This window comes from Gouania willdenowi, chromosome 15, assembly GCF_900634775.1.
Source record: "Gouania willdenowi chromosome 15, fGouWil2.1, whole genome shotgun sequence".
In the NCBI taxonomy this organism is placed as follows: Eukaryota; Metazoa; Chordata; class Actinopteri; order Blenniiformes; family Gobiesocidae; genus Gouania; species Gouania willdenowi.
Genome location: NC_041058.1, coordinates 32,876,177 through 32,897,265, shown reverse-complemented (window position 1 = coordinate 32,897,265; position 21,089 = coordinate 32,876,177). Strand labels below are relative to the sequence as shown.

Genomic DNA, 21,089 nt, shown 5'->3' with positions numbered 1-21,089 from the left:
AGTTGACATAACTGAGACAAATTTGATGAAGATTTGTATATTAGAGATTTTTGTATTTTTTCATTCAGATCCAGAATCAGACGGTGCAAAAACAGACACCGCAAACAGTTCCAGGTTCACAGTTTTTACTCATTGCTTGAACACTATAGACACATGCTTAAACCAAAGAAAGTATTGAAGCTGTTTTTACTATACCTTAAACAAAGTATAACCATACCTTTAACAAAAGTGCTGCTTTACACTTTAGTTGCATTTCTTTAACACACTTGTTCCTACACACTACACACTATTTCATACATTAGACACTTAGTTCAAAAAGGAAAATCTCAGGGTACCATTGTGAAAACACGTCTATTCAAAACACAACACACATTGGGTAATTGAAAATACTTTGACACACAACTGAAAATACTTAGTGACAAAATTGAAACCAATCAGCAGCTACAAAAAGGCCTCAGTTAAGCCATACATGAACTGCTGGGTGCAGTGTTGCTTCACCATTTACATACTGATCAGAAGATGAACCAACCTAAAGACTCAAAAGTTTGGGGCCATTTTACTGAAAACTAACACACAGCACATAATCACAGCTTGCTCTATAGAATATGTTAATGTTTAGTTCAGTCACAACTTTGAATCAAAACCATATCTACTTGTTTTTATGGCAAACGCTTACTGTAATCCACCATATGTGGGCAACCAGTAAGCAGCCAATCCAGGCATGGAGACAGTGAACTAGTGTAGAACTAACGGAAAAAAACTTTCCAGAACCAGTCAAATCAAACCCAGTTCTCAGTTCACTAAAGTTTAACATTATCAAGCCGTACGAATGCTCACATTTTCTAAACAAGCTTCATTTTTACTCCCATGATGCTTTGATGCTACAGCTGTGAGCTCCAGGTTTCCCATGTTTCTGTTGGCTGCAGAGAGGCTGGGAGGCAGTCACACCCTGTTACACACCCTCACTGTTTCCACTGCATCCACTGTTCCCACTGTACTCCGCACCAACGAGGAAGTGAGAGACACATTGACAGAGCTGCAGAGGGATGTCCAAGGAGGATTCTTCTAGTACAGGACTGTCAAACTCATTTAAGTTCAGGGAACAAATACCGACCAGTTTGATCTGAAGTGGGCCTCAGATTATAGGTGGAGAAAATGATAGAAATGTTACACAATATATGTAAAATAATAAGTGACAGATATCCTGTGGGATTATAACTTCAATTTTCTTAAATTTGTGATTTTTAAAAAAATCTGATTTGAGGAAATTTTGTGGAATAATTTGAGCAAAATTGAAACACTTCAGAAAAAAATATTTGAATTCTTTAACAATTTCAGATTGAAATTGACTGCCATCGTGTGATATTAGGAGGAAAACTGTGAGCCCTTCGTCAAATGTGGATATTTGGAGGGACTGAGTAATCTACAACTGTTGGTCAGTTAATGAGTCGTGTTTTTAATTTTAAATGTCCATTTGACTTTCTCCTGCTGGCTAATTAGATGAACCAAAACGAGATTTGGTCCGCAGGCCTTGAGTTTTAACACACGTACTATTAGATCAAGTTTAGTATTATTTCTGCCATAATATATATATATATATAGTCATCTTAAAGATGTAAATCTTTGTTTTAATCAGAAATAAAATGGGTTAAAAGTGACCAAAAATGGTGGAAATATTGGGGAAATGGGATTTTAAAAACCACAGAAATTGGTTCAAAGTTGCAAATTAGAGTGGACAAAAACAGACAGAAAAAGTGATGTAAAGGGTTCTAACTGTCATTATTGGCTTAAAAGTGGCAGAAATGGGGGGGAGGGTGGTTGAGATAAAATAATTTAAAAAGTAGGAACAATTAGTTTAAACTAGCAAATAATGAGCATGACAAATCGTGAATGTGGTTAAATTGCCAAAAAAAGAGCATGAAATATGGCAAAAAGTGGTTAAAAGTTACAATAATGGGTCAACATATGTGACTTAGGAGGAAAAGTGATGTACATGGGAGTAATGTAGCAAAAATGCATTAAAATGAGCACAAAAATGTACGGCAAGAAAAGAGATGAAAATAGGTTAAAATATGGTGAATTTGGTCTAGTTGCAGAAAAAAGGGTGAAATTAAGCAAAAATGGGCTCAAATTGTTCAAAAAAAAATATTCTTAGTGTCTTGAGGCATCTGGCGACCCCTTCACAGTGTCTCGGCGGCCCCAAGGTTGAGAACCACGTGCCCTAAGAGATCAAAGTTGCCCACGTGTGCACTACAGTCTAAGTCTAACATGCATGACTTTATGATGCAAAAAAACACACAACACAAACTGAAGAACATGCAAATCAATTTGCTGCTTATTTTAAGGAATTACAGCTGTCAACGTGCACACAACAATTTATATATATATATATATATATTATATTTTATATATATATATATATATATAAATCCTGAGCTGCACCACAAACCACACGTACCTCCGTCAGTAACAGATATAGCATGTGGCATAGGAGTGCCTGTTAATTACAGGCCATGCCTTCGCATGCAAGCACGCACGCACACACACACGCACACGCACACACACACTCACTCACACACACACATGCACACACACACACACGCACACACACAAGTGTGTCTGCTGTCTCACGTGTGTGTGCTTCATCGCTCCATCACCTCTGCAGGTTCTCTCCCCTTCCTGGAATTCCAACCTTCCTCTGAACCTCCCCCCCCCATCCCTCCCCCATCGCTCCATCCGCTGGCCACACAGCCACCTCACAAAGCCATCTTCTGTGGGCCCAGACTTGACTGCTAAACTGAGACGTCTACAGGTCGATACGCAGCACTTTAGATTACTAACGTGATCTGAGCAGGAATCATAAACAATAAGGGAACAATGTGCTGTTGATCTGATAGAATGAATGAATATTAATGTAAGAATGGACTCGCTATTTAAAAAAAAAAAAGGTTTAAGCTACAATAATAAAGAGCTTTATATCTGTGAGAGTTAAAAACATAATGAGCAGAAACAGCAGGGGCAAGGGCCACCTTTATGTCATCCTTTAGATTAATGACCAATGTGAGCATTAATAAAGTGTTTCTGTTGTTGTATATCTTTTTTCCGTTGTGTATTTTTCTGTCATTTTATGTATATTTGTTTTGTGTTTTTTGGGTCATTTTGTGTATTTTTGTCATTATTTTGGGCCTACGAAGCTCGATATGTATATCCTGGATTTATCTCCGTTAGCAAACTTCACCTAACCAAACATTCTCTGTCAGACAGAAGCTGGACTACGAAGCACAATATGAACTCGCTAACTTCAGCGAGTCGATTTCAGCCTGGCTACGTGCGCGCTCCTGTGACAGGGGGAGATCACAGCGTCAGACCAAACACAATCACAGAGAAACTGTATATAACAACAAATAAAATCCATAATTGAGACCAAAAAAAACACTGTTGCTGCAGTAAAAGCAGAAAGTAATTAATGCAGGAAGTGATGAGTGAGATTATAAACAGACACTCTGATCAGTTTCACTTTCTCTTTTACCTTGACTGTGGCTGATGCTGCGTTCATACATTCATAAAGTGGATTATATTTATATTATCTTACAGGACTGAGGATCTCTACGTTCATCACAGAATACATTAAGTCCATTAATTCATTATTCATCTGCTAAAAGCGTCCAATCCACGCAGGCTTTATCAAGCTGACTATGTAGAGTCAGTCCATCAGATATTAATCTATACATTTCCTGTAGGATGTCATGAGTAAATAAAGGATAAATAGTCTCTCTCTCTCCTGTGCAGCGTCACATCAAATCCACACAGATACGTGTTTTACAATGATCCTCCTTTTATTGGACAGGTTGTTTTCTTAGAGAACTGATTAGTCAGGAGGCGGGGCTTCATTCTCACTCACTCAGATTTTATCCAGAACAAAACCTGGTCCCGACCAGGCTAGTCGTACAGCCTAAGTTACCATAGTGATTTACCTGTTAGAAGTTAGTCAGCGTCGTAGGGACAGCACGCACCAAAAAATCCTGGAAGTTAGCGCAATAAGAGGAAATCAAGATTCGTAGTACAGGCCTGACATGTATTTCTTTCAAAACATTTTTAGTTTTTGGGTCATTTTGTGTATTGTTGTTGTCATTCTGTATATCATTCTCTCATGTAATAGATTTGTGTCATCTTTTTTGTTTTTCTCTCTCATTTTTTGTGTTTTTGTTGTCATTTTGCACATCATTCTCCCATTTCATGTGTCATTTTGTGTATTTTTAGTTTACTTCTCTGAGCTGCACAAAATCAGACGGTGGGCCGAATGTTTGTCCGGTTTCCCATGTCTGCATTTACTGTCAGCGTCACTGCGGCAAATGGACGGTGTGCATGTTTACCTTTGGGAGCCGTCTGCAGCTGGACTCATGCACTCTGAAATTTGGCAGGTAAATGCTGAGTGTGTGATATTTTAAGGGAGCAGTTTCCTCATTTCTTACTGGAATAAAGAAGGGAAATAAGAGGAGAATGGAAGGTGGTGCCAGAGCAACACGAATGAATAGTCCTTTAAAAACATCTGGACAAACTTCAAATAGTTGTGTAACCAGATGCTCATTATAGATAAAATGTCTACTAAACAACCAAGGTTAATTATAACACCACGTTATATAAAGTCATTTATAGAATGAAGGACATTAGTTCTTTTAAAAAAAAAAAATTAAAAAAAATTAAATCTCACTACAATACAATTAAAGGGGACATATCATGGTTTTAAATCCTTCCTTTTTAGACATAAATCATACAGTTGTTGTCTATATAAAGCGGAACTGCAATGCTTGGGTCTGAATTCCTCATTATTATAGCTCCACCCCTTTTCTACCCCTTTTCTGATGTGCTTCTAAGAGCAACTCGTTTTGGTGCGGTCTCTTTAAATGCAAATGAGACACTCCATACCCCGCCCCCTCTCCAGGTTCAACTCCACCCTGCTCGGCCATTTTTGTAGTTTGATAGAAGAGATATGGCTATGTAGCGGCGCAGAAAAAGTTTATTCACACGTTATTTACAAAATGTCAACAACGTTAGACTTGTCCATCCAGCCTTACATGTTCCAGCCAGAGTCTGACCCGGCAGAGCGAGATGAAAATGAAGATGATGAACCTGCAGAACCCTAACAAGTGAGCTAACACAACCACCGAGCTAACGCTAGCACCAAGCTAACGTCACAAAATGCATTTTAATACAGTCTTTTCGGAGACAAAAACGGCAAAATGAAATGACTAATGAAAACTTTAGACTTAAATTAAACCACGTAGGCCATATCATCAAGGATCTAAAACGAGCACACAGCGCTAACATATGAAGACGGTGCAACTGCTAATGCTAACAAAACAATGACAGGGACGTCTTATCATCACACTTTTTAGCGTTATTTACAGCTTACCGAAGTGCTCTGTTCGTCGTCTCCAAAGATAGAAGGAATTGAACCATCAATCAGACAAAGTCTTTCAGCAAATCCTTCTTTATACTGGTGGAGGTTGATGAAGCAGTCATCCTTGAAGTGCTTCACGCACACAAAAATGACCTTACCCACAGATGTGGGTACATTTCCATGAAAAATAAAACTCAACCAGACACTTTGAAAAGGTTCTGATGCTGGGAGACGTTGTAATGAAGCGTGTGGGTTACTACATCCAACAACCCAACATTTTGATTTCTCCTCTCGTAACTTCTGCATCCTGGAGCTTGGACTACAAAATAAAAGCGAGAAATAAAAATGGCGGATTGCTCGAAGTGTTGGGCCTGGAGTCGATGTCCTAATTTGGCAGTTCTGCTGACGTTATTGTTCAAAAAACGTAATAGAGAATCAAAAAATCTGAAAAATATGACCAAAACAGAATATAAAGATATCAACGGAGCACCTGAAGAGATTAATTTGAACTTTTCTGTGCTTCTAAACAATCTAAATATACATCAAATGCATTTAAGGGCTAAAAAAAGTGGATTTAGCATGATATGTCCCCTTTAAAATCCAAAACAAGGATTAAATAATACATTAATTATGATCCTAAACATATGAATACTACATCAAAATGTTAATTTTCTCAATGAAATGCTAAAATATAGCAAAAATATGGTTTTAGTTAATTAAACAATCAAAATAAAACCCCAAGCCCTTTGTGTAGGTTTACCCAGGGTAAGTAAACCTACACAAAGGGCTTGGTGTTTTATTAACGTTTAATTAACTTAATGAACACCTTAAAGTTCCTCACAGTGATTTTTAAAGCACTGTGATATTATCATTGGACTGAGGCCGAGCGTTATTGTAATAAACCTCAGAGGTTCAGTACTTGAATTCTTGGGACCTGATGGACCTTTCTGTGTGGAGATTGCATGTTCCCCCGTGCTAGCATTGCTTTTCTCTGTGTACTCCGGTTTTCTCCCACAATCCAAAAACATGACTGTTAGGTCCACTGGAGTCTCTAGATTGTCCATAGCTGTGAGTGTAAGTGTGTGTGTGTGTTGTCCCTGTGAGGGACTGGTGTCCTGTCAAGGGTGACCCTTGCCTCGCTTGCACCCACCCCGTGACCCTGACAAGGAGCAAGTGGGTCGGAAAATGGATGAATGAACGTTTTTACACGATGAAATAAAGGAAATAACAGATCCAAGTGGTTGGATGAACTAAACTGCTGCACACATGACAGCAGACATGTGCACATGCAGCCCCCTGAACTAATAGCAAATAAATCAAAAATGACTGCAAAAATACACAAGATGACTACAAAAATATCAAAGAGGTATACACAACATCCACAAAAATACCAAAAAAGATACATAGCACACAAAAAAAACAACAAAGATACACAGATATGTAGACTCTAAAAACACACACAATGACTACAAAGATATCAGAAAAATATACAAAACATCCACAAAAATGCAACAAAAAGCAACACAAAATAACAGCATAAAATACACAAAACAACTTTAAAATACACAAAACAGCAACAGAAAAAAACTCATCTATTTTCACCTGTATTACTGCTCAAATTGGCTCCTGAATGCTGACAGATCAATTACGGTAAATAATGTGTCCTTCAGATCAGGAGATCCTATTTCTGTGAACCTAAATCAGTTTTTCTCAACCTTTTCAGCCCGTGACCCCTAAAATAAAGGTTGCAGAGAACAGGGACCCCCACTGTAGCTGAAGGTTGTTAAACACAGACATGAACATTGAAGAACAGTCATGTGGAGACAGGACCATCTATAACGGGGAATAAAGGGGAGGGAGAAATCATGAATGTGGTAAAATTGGCAAAAAAATAAGCCTGAAATATGGCAAAAAAAGTGACAATAATGGGTCAGTATGTGGCATTAGGTGGAAAAAGTTTATCAGTGCCATTTTGTTGTCCTTTTGTGTACTATAGTTAGCGATTTTTGTGTATTTTTGCTGTCCTTTTGGGTATTTTTCTGTCCTTTTCTGTTCTTTTGTTAGCCTTTTATGTACTTTTGGGTATTCTTTTGTCCTTTCGTGTACTTTTGTTAGCCTTTTGTGCATTTTTGTTATCCTTTCATGTACTTTTGTTAGCCTTTTGTACATTTTTGTTATCCTATCGTGTACTTTTGTTTGCCTTTTGTGTATTTTTGTTGTCCTTTTGTGTACTTTTGTTGGTCTTATTGTTGTACTTTTGGCTATTTTTGTTGTCCTTTGTGGTTTTTTGTAATTTTGCGTGTCTAAATTAGACTGAGGGACACGTCTGTTGTAGATAAACTTGGAAAAGGTATAAGGTCAACGTGCCCACCAAGCGCTGCACTGTGTTAATTCAAAAGCAGATATGAAGGAATGACGTTTATCCACGCCTCCGCAGCTCTAAAACAACATGAGCTCACCGACAATGTGGGAGCAAGAGGACAAAAAAACACATCAGTGGGGGTCCGGATGTTAACACGATGAGATCAGAGCATCGAGGCCATTAAAAATAATGACAACAACTCACAGGAGGGGAAAGAAAAAAGAGCACTTTAAAATTAACAGAATAATTTACAGAAAAGCCTTTGATTGAACACAAATGGGAGATAACAATTATTAGTCTAATATTGGCCTGTCTCTGTTTTGAGGATCTAACTGGAGCATTTCTCTGAATTATCCAAAAACCAAAATTATGGAATTGGATGAGCTGGTCTTTCTACTCTATTGGAATTTCTTAACAAGGAGGCGGGCAATGGGAGAGTTTGTTAGTCGTGAGGATGTGGAAGACATCCACCAGACCAGATTGAATTATGATAACAGGACTTCTGTTGATTGAAACTGGTATTTTCCTGATTTATCAATAATTTATTAAATTCAGATTATGATGGAAGCATTATTGGAATCTGCTAGTCATTGATGGAGGGGGCCGAGGTCTCAGAACTCAGAACTTTAAGATGGAATCCACCATGGAATTTTAAGAGGGTCAAGAAAGGGCCACATTATTGGATTATTGGAATGACCAGGGACAAATAGGGCTGGTAGTCAAATGTTGTGACTAGAACGTCTGAAAACAAATATCTTCCCATCATCAGTCCCACTCTCAACCTTGGATATATGCAGATCTGACGCTCCGTCCCTGCTCTTCTAAAATAAGTATTTGGTCACCTACAAACAAGCAAGATTTCTGTCTCTCACAGACCTGTAACTTCTTCTTTAAGAAGCTCCTTTGTCCTCCACTCGTTACCTGTATTAAAGGCACTTGTTTGAACTTGTTATCAGTATAAAAGACACCTGTCCACAACCTCAAACAGTCACACTCCAAACTCCACTATGACCAAGAACAAAGAGCTGTCAAAGGACACCAGAAACTAAATTGTAGGGTGCACCAGGCTGGGAAGACTGAATCTGCAATAGGTAAGCAGCTTGGTGTGAATAAATCAACTGTGGAAGCAATTATTAGAAAATGGAAGACATACCAGACCACTGATAATCTCCCTTGATCTGGCGCTCCACGCAAGATCTCACTCCATGGGGTCAAAATTATCACAAGAATGGTGAGCAAAAATCCCAGAACCACACGGGGGGACCTAGTGAATGACCTGCAGAGAGCTGGGACCAAAGTAACAAAGGCTACCATCAGTAACACACTACACCACCAGGGACTCAAATCTTGCAGTGCCAGACGTGTCCCCCTGCTTAAGCCTGTACATGTCCAGGCCGGTCTGAAGTTTGCTAGAGAGCATTTGGATGATCCAGAAGAGGATTGGGCAAATGTCATATGGTCAGATGAAACCAAAATAGAGCTTTTTGGTAAACACTGAACTCGTTGTGTTTGGAGGAGAAAGAACACCATACCTACTGTAAAGCATGGGGGTGGTAACATCATGCTTTGGGGCTGTTTCTCTGCAAAGGGACCAGGACGACTGATCCGTGTAAAGGAAAAAATAAATGGGGCCATGTATCATGAGATTTTGAGTGAAATAATCCTTCCATCAGCAAGGGCATTGAAGATGAAATGGGTCTTTCAGCACGACAATGATCACAAACACATCGCCCGGGCAACAAAGGAGTGGCTTCATAAGAAGCATTTAAAGGTCCTGGAGTGGCCTAGTCAGTCTCCAGATCTCAACCCCATAGAAAATCTTTGGAGGGAGTTGAAAGTCTGTGTTGCCCAGCGACAGCGCCAAAACATCACTGCTCTAGAGGAGATCTGCATGGAGGAATGGACCAAAATACCAGCAACAGTGTGTGAAAACCTTGTGAAGACCTACAGAAAATGTTTGACTTCTGTCATTGTCAACAAAGGGTACATTACAAAGTATTGAGATTAACTTTTGTTATTGACCAAATACTTATTTTCCACCATAATGTGCAAATAAATTCATTAAAAATCCTACAATGTGATTTTCTGGATTTTTCTTTCTCATTTTATCTCTCATAGTTGAGGTATACATAAGATGAAAATTACAGTTCCACTGACTGATAATACCTGTTGTCACTTGTGCTTGGATCACAATGTATGTGAGTCCGTGTTGGTTAAGACAGACCTACTAAACTCTAAACGACTTCTCATCCCTGCAAACTTTAATTGGAAAACTTCCATATGTGGTCAAGATAAACAAATAGGGCTACTCTTGCACAGATTCCATTTGTATGAAGTGAAGTAGAGCAGAGCTGGACCCCGGGATAGAGCTTTGAGATACTGACAGGATGGTGATAAAGATACAGACATCAGCCGATGATAAAATCCATGTCAGTCTGGTTCAGTCATACACGCGACTGACGAAATGGTTGAAATGTTTGGTTACACTCATTTTCTGGTTAACAAACCAGCCAAAGTAGCTTAAAAGCTGCCATATGTAATTTGTTTTACTACATTTGGTCAAAAAACCATGAGGGTATACAGATCAATCACCCCATACATTTCAGAGAAAGTGAATAAAATCCAACCCAAGTTGATGCACGGTCACGTCCTATTGGTAGTAAAAGTGCAATGGCGGATGTTTCAGCAGAAAAAGTCCCCATCGCAGCGTAAGGCACAACGGTTACATGGCAAAGCAAAAAAAGAAGGAAGAACAAAACGGAGAAGTGATAGTCTCAAGTCCCAAACATACTCAGGGAGAGAGGACTCCACGGAGGTCCGCGCAGACTTAAAGGGGACATCCGCAACTGAGCGGGTCCCCTCCACGTACTGGTGCCAGATATTCCATACCAAAATCGCAACTGCTCTTGACTCATGACCCGTGATTTGTGACATGGAACGAAATGTAGCCAATCAGGAATCAAGCTGAAACACGTAATGCTACGTTCTCGGCAACTCGTAACTCTGCATTTCCCAGATGAAAATTTCGATCTCCAAGTTTAACCGAGTTCAGCAGCAGCATGTGGAAACATCTCCAACATGGCTGACCGCTAGAATATTAGATTCTTTCCCCGATTTTGAAGAGTAGGAGCTCTGACTTCAGGTAAGAGGTCAGAAAACCCTGACTTCTGAGATGCTTGGAACGCAGCATTAGATCACGTTGTTGGATCTCATTTTGATCTTGTGAGGTTTCTGTCTCAGAGCTCACACACAGTACAAAACTGTTCCATGTCTTGATTTTGATCTTTTTGTGTGAGTCTGTAACAGATAAAACATGTTTTCACGTTTAGAGAATCCTTATGTTTTAATAACAATAATAAAAAAAAAAAATTCCAAGACATTCCTGGAGTTGTTTTTCTGCTAACAGTGTGTAATGGACAGGAGCTGGGTCACTCCCATCATGCAGTGCAAAGCGTAGCCCTGTGGTCAGACTGACTGTTTATATTAGAGCTCCAATCAGCATCCCTGGAGAGCAGCTGAGGATCTAGGCCACGAAACAGTTTGGGCCGGCCCCGGAGTGATCCAGCTGCGGGAAGGTGGCCTCACTCCAACCCCAGGCTGGTCAGACACACAGAGGCACTGTTTGAAAGAGCAGGATGAGGCACGTCTCACCTAAAAATCACAGTGCTTCATTTATCAACGGATCCAAAGACTTTTACATCAACAACCTTATTCTGGATCTCAGTGAAAGCAACCAAAGGAACAACCACACTTACTGCATATGCTTTTCATTCAACCAATTAAGCTAATATTAGAACCTTAGAACCTCTGATTTTATGTTTCAAAATGTCACCAATTCTGTTTCAGTTATCTAATTCAGTGTCATCTGTGTCATTTTAAACATTTTCATCATCTTTCCCAAATACAGTGGTTCTCAACCTTTTCATCCCCAAAATATGTTATAAATATACAAATATGTTAAAACAAGCAGCAGAAAAGTTAAAGACAAGGCTGCTGAAATATTTTATATGAATGACAATGGTTTTGAATATTTTTCGGCTGCCACATCAAATCCTACAATCTAAGATATTTGACAGACAATGCAAGCAACAGGTTAATAATTTTTTCCAATTTTTTTTTTTGTTGGAAGTTTCACTTAAGTGAGCATTAATGTGGGGAAAGGTATTTTAATACTTTATCCAAGTATAAACATGGAGAGCTGAAAGTAGTGAAACATTTAGATTTAAGTGGCACTATCTCTCTCTTTCTCTATTTGCAGTCGGTGGATATTCCTTTTTGAAGTAACTCAGTAGTGTAACTCATTACAAAAGTGAAAGTGTTAATGTATTACTAATTAAAATTAAAGTAACTCAAGTTACGTGCATATTTAATTTAAGTGCATATTTGCTTTGTTTTCTCACTGTTTGCAATTATTTGAGGAAAAAAAAAGATGATCATTATAGTTAAATATAACTTATGGGGAACAGAAAAGAGCTTTCTGCTCCTGAAACAGCAGAAGTATTTGACTATCAGTGTGATATAATTAGTGTTCTGGACCAAAAGTAACTCAAAGTAGTGTAACAGTTACATTTTAAAAAACAGTAATATTGTAATACAAATATACTACATTTTTATCCCAGTAACTAGTAATATAAATATATTACAAGTTTAGAGTAACTTACCCAACATTGGCTATGATATGGGCTTTGGTTTAATGATATTTCTTCATCCAGCTCTGTTTATTGAGGTTGGTTGCCAACTCTTTAAAAGTCTACTCCTCATGTTTTCATGTTCATTTTGCCACATCTTTGTACCTAAGATCAGGTGTCCTTATAGAGCAGAGACTACAACAGTTGTCTTTGAATTTACAATTCTGGCCTAAAAGCTTGTAAATGCCCTTTTTAGTAGATTAATGTCTAACAAAACACATTATTTTGTTCTATATTAATTGTATTGCCTTTTAAAAATGGGACTACTTTACAGTTCTGGAGCCTATGTTCCTTCATCTTGAAATCACGTGATTGATGATGTCACACGGCCCCACTGCCTGTAAACATTCCATTGTTTTCTATTGGAGTGAAACATTCAGCCTAATTTTTAGATCATTTAGCAGCTTTTTAGGTCATTTAGCAAATTGACAACTAGTGCTGCTTTTGGTTGCTCTAAAAATCCAGGAAAAGTTAAGGATATCGATGTGAACCTCTGTTGCTTGAAGGATGACAACAGGGCAACTTGCAACCAGGGAAATCGCACATACCCCTTTATAACACTACAGAGTATGTACACCTCTTTGTACATCCAACCTTCAAACACATACTCATTTGGCCATAATTGATAACTCTACTTAAGCTCCAACATGAATACAACCTTCTGATGTACTAGAGTATTTTAATTAGACAACCATGGCGAGAGACAGAGTCTGATTGGCTCAGAGGCTGCAGTTCTTGCTCCAGCTCACGTCATCTGCCTCTAGATTCTCCTTTCAACGAGGCAGGAAAGAGGAAAATGATCAAGCAGTGATTCACTGATTACGTTTGTGAGCTAATCCACCTGTTTTTGTTTCCTATTTTACAAACCAGAATCAATATAGAAGCCAATCGTCAAGCAGAATCGTAAAAGGAACCGGAATCGTAAAAATTGTATCATTTCCCATTCCTAATCCGTACTTTTTTAAAAACTTCCCCATTTAAGCTAACTATTGTTATTTTATATTTGTATGCTTGAGACTGGGGAAGACAACGTGATGCTTAAATAACACCGGAATACTTTTTACGGCAAAAAATGCGTAATATTGTCTGAAAACATGTTGGTGATGGTTAATTCCATGTCATAGAGATATTTACATTTCAGGAGGTGAAGTCCAGCATTTTGTGTCAGAAGATTTGGCCCCAGATTTAACATTTCCGTCCCTTTCTTGTGCATTCCACCCAAACCACCTGTTTAAGAGAAATATAACTTATCAATGCATGTAATGGAATATTCAGTGTCATATTGCCATTTCTGCCTGGTTAGTCACTTCAGTCACGTTTGATGATGGACGTCTTAGTAGACCATAGGTTGCAGCGTCTGAATTGTCGACCATAGAAAGATGATCACAGAAAGGCAGGTTTCAGCCACCTTAGAACTTTCTATGATTGTTTATGAATTTAAAAATTGTTTATCAAGGTATGAGAAAAACTCTCATGCTCACAAGTAGGTGGTGCTGTTTCTACAGTCAGTTATTTTTATTGTAATGTGTTAGTTGTAGTAAAGTGATAATTTCTTTGAAGTTTCAGAGTGATAAGACCATGTACAGAAAAAATATTTCAGGGGTTAAAATGGCGATCTAGACCAGAGGTAAAGGCTTTCCATGCCTACACTGTGTGAAATATAGAAATAATTCTCATCAGTTCTTTAGTGAAGTTTCAGGCCTCTATGATGATTTGTCTTAGAGCTAGATGCTAAAATGTGAGTCCCTAAAATAGGACTAAATAAGCCTGTAAATTTTGGGACGTTCAATGCAAATGTGAGCGACAGGTTGTTTACTTAAAAAGTGAGTGGCGTTTTGAGTCTGATAGCCCGGCCTAAAAATTTGAAGGGGGTGCTACAAAGCCAATTTTTAAAAAGTAATTTAAAAAATGTTAAGAAATTTGAGATTTTGGCACCCTTAAAGCAGAACTAAGTAACTTTTTCACCTTAATAAATCCTTCTCGTAGTCCCTGTGAAGTGTTTATGGGGTGATTGGCGGGTCTTTCACCCCCCCTACTGTCTCTGGCCAGAAAAACAGCACTTGCAACTTTTGCTGCCTCCGACCCGGTGACCCGGTGTCTCGCAGCTCTGTTCTAGTTCTTGCGATAAGATGTACTGCTTTACGGCAGCCCAATACACACTAAGGCTAGGCTATCACCAGCACCGTGGCTGGTCACGATTGCCTACAAATTAACTTTTACCAAACTTATATCATGGCGGAGCCAGCAAAAAAAAAAGGCTGAGAAGACCTTTGTTCGAGGAATGAAGCAACTCCGTGCATTGACAGCTCAACAGCAACACACACTGTCGTCACGGCAACAGGCACACACACACACACTCGCAACGCAGCGCTCCATCAGGCAGCACACACACAAATATCCCTTCATCCATCCATTTTCAGAGCCGCTTTGTCAGCACACAAACATTTCCACACTCCCTTACGTAATACTCCCTCATTATTCATTTATTTGACTTGTCTCTCTTCCTCATACTGTTCACATGGTCACATGGGACTATATGTGTGAAAGCACCCTTAATGTCACTGTTGTATTAGGATTTTTCAGTGATCGGTTGCTACCGTCTTGGGAGAGCAAAGGTGCGCATGTAGCTGTGGAGTGGGGCAGGCGGCGGGTGGTGAGGAGTGTATACGACAGTGACATAACCAAAAGGGACCTTTAGGGGGAGCGCTAAGCACAAGTTACTTAGTTCTGCTTTAACATACATTGAGGGTAGTGTCACTTGCAAAAAGTGATGGAACCTGATGCCCCAGAGATGCCAGGCCAAAATGCGGCACCTTCCCACAATCCAGGGAGCCAAGGACGCCAACCCATCCTGAGGGCTTCTGTGAGCACACACCCACCTACGCCCAACACGCAACACCCCGGATTGTGGTCCAGGGACCCAAGACTACCACAAATGGGCAGAGACCAAGGGGCAACCAGCATCATCCCTGTGCAAACTAACATATCTTAGTCAGCAGCCAATCAGGAGTTAGCATTTTCCTTTGCTGTTGATTGTGTCACAGGTTCGCTCAGAATTAAAGCAAGTTTGTTTATTGTCTTAGGTTACTTTTATGTCACAGGATATTTTAAAGCAGCCACTCATCTTCATGCCAATAACCAAGAAAGAACAAGTTCATTACCTCAAAAAGGAATTACAGAAAGGATTTCCAGACAAAATGGAGAGCACTCTCTTAAACCAAAAAGTTGACATGGAGTCATCTTTTGACAGACCCAACATGATTCAACAACAGATGATTGAAGCCTATGACCAGTACCAGACGTTAAGGATGGAATTTATGAAGACATTCTGATTTATCCATCAACACTAAGAACATGAGCATCCTCCAAAAGGAAAAAAATTGTTTCCCAGTTGCGTCTTCTCATGTTTGATGAGAGTCCCAGCATCCAGCACAATGCAGTTTTGGCTCTGGGATGCCTGGTAAAACACAGTGAAGAGCTGGCTACGATTGTGGTAAAGAACGACATCCTGCGTCAGTTGATCCAGTCTATTCCTTCACATGATCAGCATTACAGCATTGCTGCAGCGGCTGTGCTGCGTGCTGTGGCCAAACACTCACCTGAGCTGTCTGATGCTGTGGTGGCTTGGATGCTTTGGTCACTTGTTTAAAGAAACTAGTTCAGTGCCCATAGGAAGTGTGTAGTAAGCTTTTTCATGGATGGTTTACATTAGAGTTTTAATTCCTCTTTAATTAAGAATAAAAGTGAAATCCTCTTAAATGGATGAATGCTGCCGGGTTATCACATTGTTGTTTGTTCCTGTCTTTTGTCTTGAATGTTGCAAAGCAAATTTAAAAAAAATGGAGACCCACTTTAAGACCTTTGTGCAGAGATTCTATGCAGCTTATCAAGAGTTACTATGACTACCTGTCAACATTGAGCTGTTCTGCAAAGCTGCATTTAAGACAATTCTATGTAATAATTTATTTAAAATGTTACTTGCTAAATAACTTCTGTAATTTATTCTGTTCTTCAATGTGTCCAAATACCATGTGGTGCCACTGTCTGGCCATGACTGCTGTTTTGAAAAATAAAACATTTAAAATTACTCTAAATCCTTTTAAATGTATTTTCTGCCCAAGAAACATCGAACACATCACCAGATCAAATATCACCTATTTATTTCATTCATAATGCTTTTTTCATGAACTTAAAAAAATAAAATCAAAATCCACTAAAAAGTACCTGAAACAAGTATACAAATTTAACCTATGTGCAATTATGGAATATTTGTTTATTTCCAACAACTAACTAACTAATGAACTAACTAAGGTTCGACAGAGTGGTCTTTCCTTTCCTATAAGGCTCTGTTTATTTTGTTCAGAGATGTGTGTGAGCGTAGCTTCCTCACAGCTCATGCTTACATCATGGAAAAGGTGAATGTTAGGAAGATTTGGGGGTGAAAGTGGGGAACCAAGCTTATTTGGTCAATTTGTGTATATATGCGAATTCAGAATATCAATGTTCCCAAGATGTAACTTGAGCCCTTTACCTCTTAAACTGAAAATCTAAATTGCTGCTAAAACAGCAGATTTTGGCCAATCTTTAGCATTTTACAAACAAGCAGGTGATATTCAGAGTGTGATAATGTTGGTTTATTAGGCCAAATTTGAGTAAAATCAATTTGTGATGTCCTCAAAGTCTGTTACAATATTACATTAGAGAAAAAAAACAATGCATCATAAAGTGCAAAGATAATTGTTGATGATATTAATAATACATGTGAATGAAATCCTTCTATTTTCTTCATGCAGACAAGTTGTTCACTGGTTTTTACACCTGCATAGTGCTGTACATCGTAGCTGAGTTTCCCACATTTGCATCGCAAGGTTATGCACAATTGTTGGCACGAGCATGAAATCATCTCTATGCTAACCATGTCCATAACAGTTTTAAACTGTGAATTTGTGCCTGAAGGTCTTGAAATTCAGCTTGGGAACATGGTCTTGGTCAGGAGGCGGGGCTTTATGCTGACTAGAATTTTATCCTAGCACTTGACCTACTCCCAACCAGGTTAGTCGTTCAGCCTAAGTTACCATGGTGATTAACCCGGTAAGAAGTTAATCAGCGTCGTAATACAGGACACATGGAATAAATCCTGGAAATTAGCGCGATAAGAGGAAATCCAGCTTTGTAGCAAAGTTCCAACAAGACAAAACAATAACATAAAACAAGCTTAATGATTCTAAAGACACACAAATTGTTTTTTTCAATTAGAAAATGTCAGAAGAATGCAAACATCTACACACAAAACAATAACAAATAATGATTCACACTCAAAACTCTCAAATTCACAACCAAATTTCCCAAAATGACAGAAAACTAGATAAAATTACTCTACAATCATACAAAATAATAACCAAAAACATATGACAGAAAAAACTAAATAGTTTAAAAAATGAACTAAAAAACAACAAAGCCACACATAAAACAAAACACCAAAGCCTTTGTTGTTTCCTGTGATGATGCTCAGATTGCTCATTATTCAAAAATCTTAACGTGAATGTTAAAAATGTGACCCTCAGATGAGATACAGTCTTATTTTTGTGGCCTCGCTGTGATAAAAGTTGCCCTCTGCGTCTCTACAACCCACTGCATGTCATGTACTGACCTAACTCTTAGGGTAGGCGTACCCCGGGTTGAGAATGACCATTGAACCAACCTTGTCTGCGGTCAGCTCTCGGATCTTGATGATTTGGACTCTAAACTTCATAAGCAGTGCCTCCAGGACCAGACACTTCTCCTTCCAGTCTTCCTGGCTCATCGCCTCCTCACCCTCAGCCATGTCACCTGATCCTCAGCCCAAAACACACACAGCAGAACTTATATTATCACCTGTTAGAAACATGGGTCATTACATGTCATTATAACGCATTTTCAGGACATCCAACACAATTCAGTCTCAATAAATTCTGAAATGTTAACCAATGGTTCCTTAATTATTCATTAGTCATACTGTAAATTATTAGTTTGATCAGATGAATACCTTTTGAGATATGGACAATTTAGTGATGGGGTACAGTATCTGTCATTATTTTTCTTCCATTTTCATCTTTCAATATCTCAGGAACTCCATCACATAGGAAAGGTAAATATGGTATAAAATACAGCTCCACCTACTCTCTCAGAATATCCAATAATATCTGCTATACATTCTATCTGGTGGACATGCCAGCTCCTCAAAATAGGAAAAAAGCGAGTGTGTGTTTGGGTCTGGAACATGTTTGGTCCTTCAGTAAACAACTTAGCATATGTCTCGGCTCCCTGTAATGTGATGAACATAGACTGTTCACATCACTAATGATTAGTCACATATATCAGTGGTTCTTGGGTGACTCTCTCTAGAAATCCAAAAAAATGCTTATTAGCCAATAACTGTATGTGGAAATGTAAGAAAAAAAATCTGATTTCTGTTTTAATTTATAGTATAAAGGTTATTCTTTGTTGGGATATTAAAAAAAAAAAATCTTTATGCAACTTTTTCATTTTTATTTTGGACCCCAACTTAGGGGTTATTTCACCACTTGCCGATATTGAAAATCTTTTACGTGAGGCAATTGTAGCTTGCCTCTGTGCCTGATAATCATTTGTTCATTGGTTTTTCACAAGTAACATAAAAAATATAAAAACCATAGCATCAGAAAATCCTAACATGTTCCAACTGAAACACAGACAAACTTTTTTCCTATTTTGAGGAGCTGGCAAGTCCACCAGATTGGATGTAGATATTTTTCTATATTCTGAGAGAATATTTGAAGCCGTATTACTATACTACATTTCAGTTTACTATGTGATGTAGTTCCTGAGATATTGGAAGCTGAAAATGGAAGAATAATAAGGATGCACAAAAATCGACACATCCCCCTTCAGTAAATTTGCCATATCTGAAAAAGTATTTATCCAATCAAACTAAAGATTTACAGTGTACTTATTGAATTATTAAGGAACAATTAGTAAAAAAAATCAGTATTACTTTGGAACAAAGTGCGTAGAAAATCCTGAAAATTTGTTGAAATGACCCTATAATCCTAAATTCAGTAGGAACAACAAAAAAAAAAATCCTCTTTCGTCTAAAACTCTTCAAAATTCATCCCAGGACAAAAATACATCACATTTTCCACAGCTACCTTTGGAAAAGTGCTGGAAAACAGACAAACACACGGCAGGATGGAATTAAACTAAATAGCATTTTTTTCATAAAGAGGACAAAGAGTGAGAAGAACTCTCTGCTTTTCTGCTCCTGGTCCTTTAACCCGTCATTAAGCAGCCTGCTCTCCTCGCTAAAGAGCAACAAACATGTGGGAGGAGACTGTGAAGCAGCGGTTTAAAGCCACGCTCCTATTTCTATACTGGCTGCAGTAAACACTGGGGAAGACGGAAAAAACACGGCACGAAGAACCACACAACAAAGCTGGGAGTTTAAAACGACAACACATGAAGAAAAAGATCCACGATAGAGGAAGAGACAACAACAATCATTTTCTGTTTAACTTGTCATGAGCAGATTTCATCTTTTTCAACTTTAAATTCAGGTCCATCTAATTCAGTGGTTCCTAAAATATTTTTGGCTCAAGTTTCCCCATTTCTCTTGGTCCTGATTCCAAGTACCCCATATTTTTTTATGTTTTTATTTGTTACTTTTACACACTCTCTCTCTTTCAAGTACCCCCTGCATTGCCATCGCGTACCCCAAGATCAGTGGTTCTCAACCTTTCAGCCCCCAACCCCCAAAATAAAGGTTCCAGAGAGAGGGGACCCCCACTGTAGCTGAAGGTGGTTGAACACAGACATGAACATTGAAGAACAGTCATGTGGAGACAGGACCATCTATAAGGGGGAATAAAGGGGAGAGATTTTTAGGGTCCATCCATAAAGTCAGTAAAATGATGGTCCATTGTTCTATGAATCTGTGATAACCACATTTAGTTATTCATCTGAATAATATCCACTGTTATCCAGGAACATTTATCATAGTATATAGTCATCTTAGGTTAAAAGTGATGAAAAATAGTGGTAAAGGTGGCATGACAAATGTCTGTGGTTAGATTGGCAAAAATAAGCATGAAATATGATGAGAAGATGTTGAAAGTGACAATAATAATAATAATAATACGCAACATTAGGAGGAAAAGTGGTGGAAAGGGTTTATCAGTGGTGAAAATTTTAAATGTCTTGAAAGTGGAAAAAATGTGCCGAAAGGACACTGAAATTTGATAGAGAATTGGCAGAAATGGGAGTAATGTCGTAAAAATGAATTAAAATAAGTTCAAATATGGAAAGTTTGGTGTAGTTGCAGAAAAATGGTAAAAATAAACCAAAATGGGCTCAAATTGTTCAAAAAACTTTTTTCTTGAAGGCATCTAGCGACCCTCTCCCAGTGTCTCGCATCCTGATCCCAAGGTTGAGAACCCTTAGATAAGGAAAATAAGTACATTCAATTCAGAGATCACAATAAATCAAAATCACATTATACCAGTATATCAAATCAGCACCAATTATTGTGATTAAATCAAATCAGGACAAAAGCTCTACAAAGTAGGTTATGTTGAGGTTATTGTTAAAAAACATAAAATAACATTTGGTAATCTACATTAACGGA

General features: G+C 38.4%; 1 protein-coding gene and 1 long non-coding RNA gene across 3 annotated transcripts in view; both read right to left on the bottom strand.

The window, feature by feature from the left end:
* Positions 1–21,089, bottom strand: part of LOC114476649 (uncharacterized) — a 319,238-nt gene that overhangs the window by 83,333 nt on the left and 214,816 nt on the right. The gene's annotated exons all lie outside the window — the stretch shown is intronic.
* plekhh2 (pleckstrin homology domain containing, family H (with MyTH4 domain) member 2) overlaps positions 1–21,089 on the bottom strand; it is a 104,995-nt gene that overhangs the window by 82,818 nt on the left and 1,088 nt on the right. The window contains exon 2 of one of the 2 annotated variants that reach the window (XM_028468453.1): positions 18,153–18,280. The exons of the other annotated variant lie outside the window; for it this stretch is intronic. Coding sequence (XP_028324254.1) covers positions 18,153–18,275 — 123 coding nt within the window. The 5' untranslated portion in view covers positions 18,276–18,280. The remainder of the gene's footprint in view (positions 1–18,152; positions 18,281–21,089) is intronic. 2 annotated transcript variants of the gene reach the window in all.